Here is a 15,333-nt window from a genome sequence, read left to right on the forward strand (position 1 = left end):
TTGATCAGAAATGTAGGCATCACAATTATTTAACATGTTTACATAATTGGGAGGGGATTTCCCCAAGTACTTTCTAAAAATTTAGAATTTCACAAATCCATTGATAAGATTAACAGAAAAAAAGTGTAATTAATAGAAAAAGTCTACTTTTTGCATTTCCATGGGGTTCTCACCACTGAAATATTGCCTTAATAGCCACTGATGTAAGGAACAAACTACAAGAAAGAGAAAGCCCTTATGTGTTTTCTTGGACTAGCGGGGTAATCAAATTAACATCCGATCAAATAGGAAAAAAAAAAAAAAGAAAAATATAAGGGGAATCGGGCTGTAGTGTAGCGGGTTGAGCACATGTGGTGCAAAGCGCAAGGACCAGCGTAAGGATCCCAGTTTGAGCCCCCGGCTCCCTACCTGCAGGGGTGTCACTTCACAGGTGGTGAAGCAGGTCTGCAGGTTTCCATCTTTCTCTCCCCCTCTGTGTCTGCCTCTCCTCTCTCCATTTCTCTCTGTCCTATCTAACAAGGATGACATCAGTAACAACAACAATAATAACTACAACAACAATAAAAAGACAGCAAGGGCAACAAAAGGGAAAATAAATATATAAAATTAAAAAAAGAAAAATACATATAACTATTACATGTATATGGTAAATCTACATAGATGGGAATTCAAAGTCATTGATGCAAACTTCTCTGCTATGAAATAGAAGAGAGGCTTGTGACTTCAAGAAGAATGAAGAGTCAAATGCGGTGACAAGGATTATATGCTCTCCTAATTAATGTTTGTCTTAATTAGATGTTTGTCCTAAATCCTTATTCTTGGTAATATTTGAATTTTTTATTCTTTTATTTATTATGAGAGAGATAGAGAGAGAGAGAGAGACTCACATATATCAGAGCAAGAATGGCACATGCATCACTAAAGATTGAATAGGGAACTGAGGATTTGTAAATTTGGCACCCTACCAGTGGAACTGTTTCCCTAGCTGCAGAAATTGTACATTTTTGTTGTAATATTGCAAGACCTTGTTGACCTCTGCTCAATATAATTTACATGCTAAGGGACATACCTTGACAAGGCCTCTTCTGAAAACCTTGGGGAGAAATATTTTTTAATATCCATTTTTTAATCTCCATTATACTATAGGTGTGTGGATTTTAGCATTTGGTTCATTAAAAATCTTTGAAAACTTCACAAAGCTTCAAAGTCATCCATTTTGTAAAGTTTGTACTTAAACACTTCCCAAAATTATTTCCATATTTATTCTTGCTTTTGATGATTTATCTAAATGGGAATCAGGTCATATTGGTGATAATCTTTCAAAAACTTGTACATTAATGCACATGTTTTTGTAATCTATTAATGCTTTTATTTTTATGTCCAATAGATAGAATGTGCAAATTTCATCCGTGTACTTCAACCCTATAATAAAACTCATATTTATGTGTGTGGAACTGGAGCATTTCACCCAGTATGTGGTTATATTGACCTTGGAGTCTACAAAGAGGTAATATAATGAAATCACATGAATGTACAATTTATTTTAATATCTAGTTATTTACTAATGCTACAAAACAAATTTGTAAGTAACAATTGAATCAGGAACTAGGATGTGAATTAGACTCTGGAGTCCTATTCTCTGTATCAAAATGGTTCAACTAGTGGTTCCATGCAGTAAAATTGGTTGCAAGTATTATTTACCCATCACTAATCATTGATGAACCCATTCATTTTATGGGTACTTTCATTTCAAAACTGTTTAAAAAATTTGACTGGGAGAAAACTGTGCCTTATAATTTTCCAAGGAATTTTTGCTTTAAAATAGTGCAGAATAAACTGAAAAGTACATATCTGAGTTAATGAAATATAGTAATGATAAAACCAACTGACTCATTATTTACCAGGAGCTACTGTTGTAAGTGGTTTATGTCTAAAAGTTTACATTTTTTAATTATATAAGAACTCATGTTCCCAATTTGTGGATTATCATTTTGATTATAAATATAAACTAGCTAATGTGTTCATATTTGGAGTTGTTTTTATTAACATGATTGAAAGAATTTATGTTAAGAATTGAGAATGGATATATATTTTTTTTCCTATGGGCTATATAGATGCTTTCATTTTCTTTTGAGTTTCTTTTAAAAAATGATTTATGGACAGGGGTAGATAGCATAATGGTTATGCAAAGAGAGTGTCATGCTTGAGGCTCCAAAGTCCCAGGTTCAACCCCCTGCACCACCATAAAGCCAGAGTTGAGCAGTGCTCTGGTAAGAAAAAAAAAAAAAAGATTTATATAGTAGGTTGCATTTAGTAAAAGTTCATTTTCCAAAAGACTTTGCAATAGTATTGTATCAGATAAATAACTGATTTTTTCCATTCATAAATATAAGAGTTTTACATATGTTTACAATGCTGCACAATAAATATAGGATAGGTTAATTATTTTCTTAAACTTGCTTAAAATTGTAGACATGTGATTAACTCAGTTAACTTATGATTTCTACCACACCACACTGACATATTGGAAATAAAAGATTATTAATTAAGATTAATGTATCCCAGCTATCAGTGAGCAATTTAATAAATGAAAATCCTGTAGCTTCCAGTAATTTAATAGCTAACATATGCACACATGCACACACAAACACACACACACCTGTGTGTGTGCCTCTGTGTGTGTCAGAGACTTTGATGTTTAAAAGTTGTTTATTTGGAATTTCACAGCATTCATAATGAAGCTAATAAATTCATAGCTTTCAAATTTGCTGGCTAGTAAAAAAATCTCAGTGGAATTAGATAACTTGCGTAAGAGTACCTAATACAGGCTCTAAGAAGGAATTTAACCAAAGCAGTCTATCTCTAGCAAACAAGCCCAGCTGAACTTTAAAATATATACTCTAAATTGTTTCTTTCTATGGGTTGATGGATTAAACTGTCACCATCATGTTTGTGTATATATTTCTTGTGAATAACCATACATATTGGAGAAAAATTGGTTACATGTTTGCAAATAAAGTCTGGCTTTTAGAACAGGGCGCTTTTTTTTTTTTTACATTAATTTTACTGATTCATGCAGAGATCAAACCCACAAATCTAGCTGAATAAATTTTCCTCTCAAACCATCTTGTCTAACCATTCCAGCCTCAGCTGCTGAAAATAAAGCAATCCTGATGGGTAAATCTCTGAACCACTAGGAGACCTGGCAACTTGAATCCATCATTCTTTCTTCCTAGTATAATGTTCTCTTCATATCTAGTTTTGATGAAGGACAATATATAAAAGTAGTTGGTAACAGAAGGTACTGAATATAATTATATGAGATAGCCCTGCAGTTCAGATGTGTTTTAGGCCTTGAGGTCTTCCTGGGGGATCCAAGTAATATTATGTACCCCCTTTTTTCCCCCCTCCAGGGTTATTGCTGGGCTCAGTGCCTGTACCATGAATCCACTGCTCCTAGAGGCCATTTTTCCCCCTTTTGTTGCCCTTGTTGTTGTAGCCTTGTTGTGGTTATTACTGTTGTTGTTGGATGTTGTTCGTTGTTAGATAGGACAGAGAGAAATGGAGAGAGGAAGGGAAGACAGAGAGGGGGAGAGAAAGATAGACACCTGCAGATCTGCTTCACTGCCTGTGAAGTGACTCCCCTGCAGTTGGGGAGCCGGGCCCTAGAAGCGGGATCCTTATGTGTCACATGCGCTTAATCCGCTGCACTACCGCCCGACGCACACAAACACCCCCCCCCCCTTAATATTCTTTAACTCCTAAAAGGCACCTATGCTGAAAAGGGTTTTACAAAATTACTTAGCTGGGGACTGTCAAGAAGCCTTTGGGCAGTCAAATTTACACGTTCTATGAATAAGAGATTTATGAGTGAACTGGGCGGTATTGAGCCTTACGAGATTTCCACAGGTTAGGAGTACAGGTTGTATGTCCAAAGACTATTAACTTTTTTTTTTTTAATTTATAAAATGGGAACACTGACAAGACCACAAGAGGGTTACAATTCCACACAATTCCCACCACCGGAACTCCATATCCCATTCCCTCTCCTGATAGCTTTCCTATTGTTTAACCATCTGGGAGTATGGACCCAGGGTCATTATGGGGCTACAGAAGGTAGAAGGCCTGGCTTCTGTAATTGCTTCCCCGAAGACTGTTAACTTTTAAAGTGAATTATTAATTCCTTGAAATCACTGTCCTCCCAGGCAAACGCTAGAAGACGAAGAACTGTCCTCCCAGAAACACCGTAGAAGGCCCTTTTATTTTCAGATGAATAAAGTTGTTGCTATAGTGACTGGGAGGAAGGAATACTGATATTTGAAAAGAAAATAGGGCTAATTCCTTTTTGGGGGATTACTGCTCCATATGGCTAGAGAAACTGGGAGAAAACTTAAAAATGAATCCCAGATCCTGTCATTGGCAGTGAGTTGGAAGGTGGTGTTATTTATTGGGGTGAGAACAGTTACAAGTTTTGTTTTTTTATGAGTGGGGGTGGTGAATTCATTTTGACCATTCTGCATTCGAGAAATATTTGGTAGGCCATTCCAAGTGGACCATTAGATCTGGTTTTCAGGACAAAAGTCAGGGATGTTATCAACAGCTTCAGCCTGGGGAGCCAGAGTTGACTCTAGTTTTTTATTGGCAATTTGTGTTATTCACATTGCATACTATTCCCAGGTTTATGCTTACTCAGCAAAAGGGTGATGCAAGTAATATCTACCTCACAGAACTATGTGAAAGATAAAATGATTATATATATTTTGGTAGATCACTTGTTTTATTCCACTTGGATAGTGTGCTATTTTGCCATGTGGAAACCTCGGTTTGAGCCTGGCCCCCACTGCATTGATAGAAGAATCAGGATTGTGGCCTCTGGTCTCTTTCAGGTTCAGCCACTATCTAAAATAAATAGATAAATAAGTCTTATTTATCCTATAAAACAAGGGCACCAAAAGTTATAGATATGAAATTCAAAATTAGATATAAATATTTCACAACAAATTATTGTCTCTCTCACACTCATTCTCACTTTTTCTTTACTATGCTGGAAGTTTCTGATTGTTATATAATATAGGTTGGGAGTACTTTTTTTTTCCACTGCTTCAAATTTCACATTTATAAGCTTATTTTATTTTTTATTTTCTTTGTCATCACCAAGTTTTCATCACTCCAGGTTGACAGAGATAGAGATAAATTAAGGGAGACCAAGGATCCCCTCACTACAATGGAGTCCAAATACTCTAACCTAGGTCGTGCAGATGGTAAATGAAGATGATACTATTAATAACATTGCCTAGTCATTGTGTTGATTAAATGCTTCCTAACATTATGTCTTATCTCTCTATTTCAATTTTTTTTCCTGTGTGCAGTTTAGATAGGCACTTTTCACACAATTAGGATTGAGAAATTTCATGGAAATTTTTTGCAAAATAAAAGTTGCCATATTATTTAGTCAAGTTTATCTCAGGAATTTCATTTAATCAGCCATTATCTTTCACAGAATTTTTCTGTTAATATCCATGATTCTGGCTCAGAGGATTTTAGTCCTTTCTCACACCTTTCACAGGGAGCTAATAAGAGAGATTTTTTCCTTGACTTCTATAACCACCATTTTTATTGGGCTTATATCAGAGACTTAATTAAATGTTCAATTGTGAAAAAAGAATTCTCTACAATTATAAGGCTTTGTATAGTACTTAATAACTGTGACACTGTGTTTTTAACTTTTTGCTATAGTCTCCTGTGCACCAGGATTCAGCATATTCCCTTTGCAGTGTCTTAGAGTCAGTGGTTCTGTTTGAAATTTGTAGAATAATGTGGCCTTAATGATATTTAAGAATAATTACAAGTCACTAACTACAGGGGTTTCTCCCTCACATATCTCTACCCCCACTCACAGTTGGAAAGCATGCCTAAGGCATCATGCTAAGATTCTATCATAACTTGTCAACAGCTGAAAGATTTATTAAAAGTATGGGCTCTGTAGACAACCTTGAGTTCAAGTTACTGCCTTGCCACTTACTAGTTATATGATAAAGAACATGGTACTTCTATTTTTAGCATTTCTCTTCTAAAGCTAGAGTTATTAGCATAGCTCCATCATTAGACTTTTGGTGAAGGATACACAAGTGGTGAAGCAGGTCTTCAGGTGTCTATCTCTCCTCTCTCGATTTCTCTCTGCCCTGTCTAGCAGTAACAACAATAACAACCACAACAAGGGCAACAACATGGGGAAAATGGCCTCTAGGAGCAGTGGATTCGTAGTGCTGGCACCGAGCCCCTGTGGTAACCCTGGAGGGAAAAATTTAAAAAAGTTTGAAAGAAAGGGATATGGGGCCAATGAAATAGCTCATTTGGATAGTGTGCTATTTTGCCATATTTAAGCACCATGTTCCAACCCAGGCCCCACTGCACTAAAGGAAGCTTCTGTATTGTAGTCTCATAGAGACAGAGAGAAATTGAGAGAGGAGGGGAAAATAGAGACAGAGAGACACTTGCAGCCTGGCTTCACCACTCGTGAAGAATTTTCCCTGCAGGTGAGGACCAGGGGCTTGAACCCAGGTCTTTGCTCACTGTAATGTGTATGCTTAACCAAGTGCTCCACTGCCTGGCCCCCAAATCTCAGTCACTCTCTGTCTCTGTATATATTTTAAAGAAAAGGAAGAAAGAAAGAAAGAAAGAAAGAAAGGAAGAAGGAAGGAAAGAAAAGAGAGAAAGATGTCACCAGGGAGATAATATAGTGCTTATGCAGAAAAACTTTAATGCCTCAGGCTCAGATTTTCCAGAATTAATGATATTACCATATGCCAGAGATGAGCAGTATTTGGGTTAAAATAATAATAATAATAATAATCGTATTGATAATTTAAAAGAACTTAAATTGTAACATATCAAATACCCTATTTTATTATTATAACCCCTGTGCTTAATTGCATGCTTTCTAAATAAGTATAATCCTGAATGACTCTTACTACTGATGTATTCCTATCTAACTTTTGTTTTCTTTTAATATTTACCTTTTTAACTTTAATTTAGAGGGAGGAGGAAATAGAAAGGGGAACAGGGAAAGAGGGGGAGAGGGAGAGAGTGACCAGGGACTTGAACCTATGTCCTTGTGCATGGTAATATGTGCACTTAACCAGGTGCACAACCACCCAGCCCTGTCTTATGTAATCTCGTAGATACAGCATCTAGAGAGAATGTCTGAAATGTGTCTCCAATTAATGTCTATTCAGGGCGAGTCATCAGCTTTTTTGCTACATGGCAATATTATCATTGTTCTGAAACACTCAAGCTTATAGGCTATATTCATTATACATTCATATTTTTCTTGGAAAGTACAACTTAAGATGTTATTTTTCCTTGAGTACTAAAAGGCTGCCAATGGTATTCTGTTTGTGGTCACTGTTGTAAAAATAGATGTTTTAGCCAATACAGCTATGTGACTTTACTGTGTACAGTGTTTTCATAATAGTGAAAATACTACAACAGATTTTATTTTTGCCCATATGCATCAACAGTTCTGAAAATAAGCTTCCTGCTTTAGAACATTTTTACATCATTAAAACTAAAATATAGCACAAGACTTCAAAAGTTTGATATAGTTGCAAAAGCTTCATTACTCTGAAAGCATAATTGTCATAATAATAAATGTGTTCTCTAGATGAGGGAATTGGTTATATTAAATTCAATACAATAGTTACTGTGCAAAATATGTGTTTGATAATAATAATGCTCCATACTAAAAAAATTAATTAGTATATTACTATTCCCAGTGGAAGTTTGCTCAGAATTAACATTACTACTTTGGACAAATAGAGACAAAGACATAGGAATGGAATCTTGCCAGAAATAATATTTGCTAAAGAGTTAAGGAGCTCAGCATGATACACATGCTATATGTCAATAAGTTTTTATTGAATTAATGAGCTAGAGTTTGGTTCTTGTCATCTGTGTTCTTGGCATATATATATATATATATATATATATATATATGGCACATATATATATATATGGCACATATATATATGGCACATATATATATATATATGGCACATATATATATGGCACATATATATATGGCATATATATGCCATATGTGTGTATATATATATATATATACATATATATACACACATATATATACACAAAGTCTCACTTGTGTCACTCTTTCTTATAACAGGAAGTTACATTCAAACTAGATACACATAATTTGGAGTCTGGTAGACTGAAATGTCCTTTTGATCCTCAACAGCCGTTTGCTTCAGTAATGACAGGTAAGATCAATGACAGACATTTTAGTTTTCTAGTAATGTGTACATTTTAAAAAGGATATTTAATCACATTTTCCTTATTGAGTGAATCCTTATTTCTGATTAATCTTCCACTGGTTACTTGGACATAATACTTAATATAAAATATCTCATACTTAGCATTCTTGTCAATGAAATAAGCTCCTAGCAAGCCTTTGTGTGTACAGTTACTTTTTAAATAAGCTTCTGCCTAAATACTTCATTTTGCTCTCTCGTTCTAGAGATGTATTTGTTGAATGAGAAAAAAAGAAAGTGAAAAAGAGGGTAAGACCATAGCATCACTTTCACATAGTGTCAGGTATCAAACCTGAGACCTCATGTTTGAAAGGCCTGTGCTCTACCGCTTTCCCCACTGAGCCATCTTCTATGCCTACTGGTTGAATTCTTCTTAATGTAAATGGCACGTGCTCATTTTTTCTGTACTTTTATAGCTAGATGTTCAGGTTTTTTAAAACAAAATCATGCCCCTCTATGGCTCACTGTAGAGCTTAAATTTATAAATGTCTTCTTTATAAAAAGACACAAAATGTGAAAGATTTGAATAAGGGACTAATAATAATAATTAGATTAATAAAATGGATGTCAAGCAGTGGTGGACTTGGTTGGATGAACACATTACAATGCACAAAGACTCAGGTTAAAACTCCTGTTCTCCATTTACAGAATGGTGAAGCAGTGCTGCAGGTGTTTCTTTGTTTCTCTCCCTCTCTATCTCTACATCCCCTCTCAATTTCTCTTGTCCTATCAAATAAAATATATAAAAATAAAATTTTAAATAAACACACTAATAAAATTAATCAACTTACAGAATAAAGGCAAAACTATTAAAACACTCCCATTTTTACTATAACCTGACTATACTAATGGAAATGTGGATTTATTCTAACTTTTTCAGTCTTTGTTTTGGTTTGTGTACATATTAAATTCTTTTAGGAAGTGCCTATCCTATTTGAAAGAGAGCAGTACTGTGTTGTCTGAAGTCTGTTCTCAAGAATGTCAGCATGACCTCTGAGTTTCAGTTATTATAAGGATTCTTTTTGTCTTGGTTTCTTCATGACTTTAGTTGCTTTTTATTTAACTTGTCTGTCAAATGTTTGAGTAGATGATAGGAGTAAAGCACCATGACATTTTAATTTTCACTTAGTGAGACCTAGTGACTTTTCCTTAGAAGTGCAAGTCTGTATGTTTTTGTGTCTGAAAATTATATGACTAATATTCAGTCATTGCCCTCAGAAAATGAGATAGATGATTTGTGATTCTGATCTGTCAAACTGAGTTGACAGAACTTAGTATAAAACTATGGATTGTAGCCAATGGTGACACTTCTTCAGAATCCCCAAGAAAATTTAAACACAAAGAAGCCAATTTTAAAATCAGGACATATAGAGTCCAAGTTGTAGACTGAAACCCCCCCCCTCTTTTTGGTTGTCAAGGCATTTAAATATCTGAAATATTTCAAGGTACTGCTCTTTAGAAAATATCTTAGCAACTTTTTTCATAATGTCTCTGTTGTTGTTGTTCTTTTTATTAATTACTTGTCCCACCATGATATTTTTGTATTTACCATGTAATTTAGTGGATTTTCTTTTTTATTTTTATTTTATTTTACATTATTTTATTTATAAAAAGGAAACACTGACAAAACCATAGGATAAGAGGGGTACAACTCCATACAATTCCCACCACCAGAAATCCATATCCCATCCCCTCCCTTGATAGCTTTCCTGTTTTTTTAACCCTCTGGGAGTATGGAACCAAAGTCATTGTGGGATGCAGAAGGTTGAAGGTCTGGCTTCTGTAATTGCTTCCCCGCTGAACATGGGCATTGACAGGTCGGATCCATATTCGATCCATACTCCCAGCCTGCCTCTCTCTCTCTCTTTCCCTAGTGGGGCGGGGTTCTGGGGAATAAGAACTCCAGGACACATTGGTGGGGTTGTCTGTTTGGGGAAGTCTTGTTGACATCATACTAGCATCTGGTACCTGGTGTCTAAAAGAGAATTAATATATAAAGCCAAACAAAGTGTTGACTAGTCATGAACCTAAAGGCTGGAGTAGTGCAGATGAAGAGTTGGGGGGTGTCGTGTCTCCATTTTGTAGATAGCTGGTAGGCATATTTTAGTTATATTCCAAAGAGCCTGTGTCTATACTAATAGTTGTGGGGTTTTTTTGTTTGTTTGTTTTGTTTTTCTGAGCCTGAAATCTGATATGTAGGTGGATCCAAGTTATTTTCTGGGAGGATTATGTCATGGCTAGAAAAAAGACCTGCAAACTGGATCAGGGAAGTGAGTAGCTCCCAAATATAGGAAAAGTGTATAAGTATTATTGACTGTAAACCCCATCGATTTGATGTGATCTAGGGCCCATATTCAGCTTAGGAACCTATGTGACCTCTGCATCCCTGTAGAACTGAGCTCACATTCTGTGGTCATCAGTAGGAACTTTCCAAGCTGTCCCAATATCAGGACCCATCTTCCTCAGGTATAGCATGGAATATGTTGTCCAGCCTCCATTTGAAGGATAGAACATTCTCTACCGTTGTTGATCCAAGTTGAGGGCAAGGTCCTATGGGGGGTGCACAAGGGAGTTTGTTTTGTTGTTCCTGATAGAGATGAGCAGTAACAATGGAGAGAGGGATTTATTTGAGGTCTAGGCCCATCATGTCTGTTTGGGAATCTCAGTACTCCCTGAATAGGGCCCCAGCTAATGGGGTGATCTAATAGTGACTAAAGAGTTATTGTTAAAGTATGCCAGTCTCTTGCCCTTATTTAGATTTTGCAGTCCTTGCTTTGATAAGGATAACTTGGGAGTGAAAGAGGGAAGTATAACAGGAAATAGGTGAGGAGGGTATCTAAATCTAAGTAGACACTATTTCCTTATGAACTTCATAATGACTCACTGCAGACTATTGTGTACTTTTGCTTTCAGGTATATATTTTGCCAGAATTTATGGATACATGTGAACATATGCCCTATATCATGGGACCTGGTGTATATCTAGGTTTGGGGATTTTCTTAGGAAGTGAACCACCTGGAATGGAATTAGAGAATCCTATGAAAGGAAAGGTCTCACCCGAGTAATGGAGGCTGAAGGGCTGACATTCCATGCCTGACATCTCTGGACACAGTATGAAGTGAAGCATACTGAGGTGGTACTCATTGTGTTGGTTAGGTTGGGATCAACAGATGCGATATCATTTGGTATGAATTGAGAAGAGCATGCAGGACAGTGTGTTCCACTCTAGAGGTTCCAGTACTGGGGTAATATAAGCTCTATAGAGGAAGTGGGAGGTTCCTACTGTCTTAGGTTTTAAGATGGCAATAGATAGTTATTGCTATAATCACATTATTTGGCAATTGGGTTAACTCTGAAAAATCCCTTTGTTAGGATTTGCTGTATCATACACAACATCACCATAGTTTATGTCCTTTGACATTATTTGTATATAGCTGTGCCACCGGTTGCTTCTGTTCTCCCTGATCTAAATTTTTAAGAGAGTCAACATATCAAAGACTCAGCCTATGGTCTGTGCTTTGAAAAGTTTGAGACATTCAATCAATTTGTCCCCTCTCATATTAATTAAAAGTGATTTATATGACTACAAATTAATAGGAGTGTACATAAATACCATTCCCACCACCAAAAGGTTGTGTCCCATCCCATCCTCCCCCCCACACACGCCTTGTGAAGCCAAACATCCACCCTCATCCTCAACCCAGGGTTTTTACTTTGGTGCCCTACTCCAAATTCAGTCAAATCCTGCTTTGAGTTTCCCTCTCTGATCTTCTTTCTCCATATGTTTATGAGTGGGATCACCCCATACTTGTCTTTATCTTTCTGACTTAGCTCACTTAACATAACTGATTCATCCAAGAGGGGTCAGAGAAGTTGGGTTCATTTTTCTTAATAGCTGCATAGTATTCAATTGTGCATATATACCACAGCTTTCTCACCAACTCATTTGTTCTTGGGCACCTGGGTTGCTTCCAGGTTTTAGTTATTACAAATTGTGCTGCTGTGAACATAGGCTTACACATATCTTTTTTGGTTGGGTGTTATGGAGTCCTTGGAGTATATCCTTAAGAGAGGAATTAGTGGGTCATATGGAAGGTCCATGTGTAGCCTTGTGAGAGTTCTCCAGACTGCTCTCCACAGAGGCTGAATAAGTTTACATTCCCACTAGCAATGCAGAAGGGTTCCTCTGTCCCCACAGCCTCTCCAGCATTTGTTACTGCTGTCCTTTTTGATGTATGCCATTCTCACAGGAGTGAGGTGGTAGGCATCTCAATGTTGGCTTTATTTGCATTTCTCTGACAATCAGCAATCTGGAGCAATTTTTCATATGTTTGTTAGCCTTTTGTATCTCATCTGTTGTGAATGTTCTATTCATATCCTCTGCCCATTTTTGGATGGGGTCATTTGCTTTTTTGTTGCTAAGTTTGCTGAGCTCTTAGTATATTTTGGTGATTAGTCTCTTGTCTGATGCATGGCATGTGAAGATCTTCTCCCATTCTATGCGGGGTCTCTTTGTTTGTGTGATAGTTTCTTTGGCTGTGCAGAAGCTTTTCAATCTGATGTAGTACCATTGGTTTGTTTCTGCTTTAGTCTTCCTTACAATTGAGTTTGTTTCATCAAAGATGTCCTTGAGGATTAGGTGGGAAAGTGTTCCACCAAAGTTTTCCTCTAAGTATTTGATAGTTTCTGGTCTAACATACAGGTCCTTGATCCATTTGGAGATGATTTTTGTTTCTGTTGAGATAAGGTGGTTCAGTTTCATTCTTCTGCATGTTTCAGTCCTGTTTTCCCAGCACCATTTACTGAAGAGAGCCTCTTTTCTCCATTTAATACTTTGGGCCCTTTTATCAAAGATTAGATGTCCATAGGCGTGGGAATTTAGTTCTGGGTTTTCAATTCTGTTCCACTGGTCTGTGTATTTTTGTTCCAGTATCAGGATGTTTTGATGATGATGGCCTTATAATATAGTTTGAGATACGGGAGTGTGATGCCTCCATTTCTCTGTGTTTTCCTCAAGATTGTTTTAGTGATTCTCGGTGTTTTCTGGTTCCAGATAAATGATTGTAATTTTTGTTCTATTCTCTTAAAGAAGCTTAGTGGAACTTTGATGGATATCATGTTAAATTTGCATATGTCTCTGGGGAGAATATTCATTTTGATGATATTAATTCTTCTAATCCATGAGCATGGGATGCCTTTCTATTTCTTGGTATCGTTTTCTATTTTCTTTTATGGGGACTCATTGATTTCAGTATATAAGTCTTTCGCTTCTTTGGTCATGTTTATTCCTAGGTCTTTTATTGATTTTGCTGCAACAATGAATGAGAGTGATTTCTGGATATCCTCTTTTTCAGATTTTGTGCTCGCATAAAGAAATGCCACTGATTTTTTTTTTTACATTGATTTTGTAGACTGACACCTTGTTATATTGCCTAATAACTTCCAGTAGTTTTCTGCTGGATTCTTTAGGTTTTTCTATGTATACTATCATATCATCTGCAAATAGTGAGTGCTTGACTTCTTTCCTTCCAAACTGTATTCCTTTGATTTCATTCTCTTGCCTGGTTTCTATCCAAGAAATTTCAATACTATGTTGACGAGTAATGGTGATAATGGACAAGCCCTCTCTAGTTCCTGATCTGATGGGGCATGCTTTCAGCTTCCGTTCCTTGAGTATGATGTTAGCTGTAGGTTTGCTGTATATGGACTCCACTATCTTGAGGAATTTCCCATCTCTCCCCATTTTCTGCAGTGTTTTGAGCATGAATGGGTGTTGGATTTTTTCAAAGGCTTTCTCTGCATCTATTGAGATAATCATGTGGTTTTTGGCTTTGCTTTTATTGATGTGGTGAATGACATTGATTGATTTACATATGTTGCGCCAGCCTTGCATTCCTGGGATAAATTCCACTTGGTCATGATGAACAATCTTTTTGATATACTGTTGTATCCTATTGGCCAGGATCTTGTTCTTAAGAGATGAAAGCAGTCCTGTACCACTTCATCTAATTTATTTCTTGTGTGTGTTAAAATGTTTTTCTTCAGCAACTGACTGTTGTCATTATTGGGTTTGGTTGTCTCAATTCATTAGAATTTATCTTAATTTAATATAATCAGAAGACTTAGAAGGTATCTGAAAGGCTTATAAAAAACTACATTTAAAAAATATTTTCCTCTGGTAAAGTGGATTTCAGTGGTAAACAATGCCTTTCATTGTTCTTGCCTTTAGCTATTTCAAAACATCTAAATCCTCAGTAGAGATTAGACTTTTTCACTTTGATCTATTAAGTATAATCAAAAGGTATTTATTTCTTGAACTACTACTCAGAGGTTCTTCTTTCAAAGGGATAATATCTAAAGTCTTTTATTATTATTTTGTTTGTTTATTTGTTTGTTTTCTTTTTGTCACCATCTTCATCCTTTTACCAATATACTGACTAGTTTTAGGAAAGATTGACCAGTGCTCTTCGTGTTCTTCCTTTTCCTTCCTACAAACCTTTTTTCTCTCCCTCTCCCTTTTCTCTTCTCTTCCTTTCCTTTATCTTCCACCAACCCTCCTTTTTTCCTCGACTTTCTCTTCTTTCTTCATCTTCCAGCCCCTCTTCTCCATCTCCATCCATTTCCTCTCTTCCTCTCCTTTTCTGCCTCTTCCCCTTCCCTCTTCTCTCCCTCTGTTAACACATGGACATGCTCTTTACATAAATAATAGAACAAAGAGCTTTAGTGTGCAGTAATGGCAACATATTTTCCTTTTCAGGAATTTCTGTTTATCAGAGCTATTAGAGTCATGATTAGCTACAAGGAATGCAACATGTTCTAATTACAAAGATTGACTTCAGTGCTGAAAGCTCCTTTTCAACAGAGGTTAGGCAAAGAAAAGTTGTGGTCATTGAGGTTGTGTCAGTTAAGTAAATACTGATTACAGAATCAATTCTTCTTTATGAAACTTTTTAATATTTTATGTTGCCACCGAGATGAACTCAATTATTATAGATCTTTGAATTT

The 15,333-nt window shown here is 36.2% G+C and overlaps 1 protein-coding gene across 1 annotated transcript in view; it reads left to right on the top strand.

Annotated features, from left to right (window-relative positions):
* Positions 1-15,333, top strand: part of SEMA3D (semaphorin 3D) — a 227,712-nt gene that overhangs the window by 130,252 nt on the left and 82,127 nt on the right. The window contains exons 5-6 of the mRNA XM_007530229.3: positions 1,388-1,507; positions 8,183-8,276. Coding sequence (XP_007530291.1) covers positions 1,388-1,507; positions 8,183-8,276 — 214 coding nt within the window. The remainder of the gene's footprint in view (positions 1-1,387; positions 1,508-8,182; positions 8,277-15,333) is intronic.

Source organism: Erinaceus europaeus, chromosome 8 (assembly GCF_950295315.1).
Source record: "Erinaceus europaeus chromosome 8, mEriEur2.1, whole genome shotgun sequence".
In the NCBI taxonomy this organism is placed as follows: Eukaryota; Metazoa; Chordata; class Mammalia; order Eulipotyphla; family Erinaceidae; genus Erinaceus; species Erinaceus europaeus.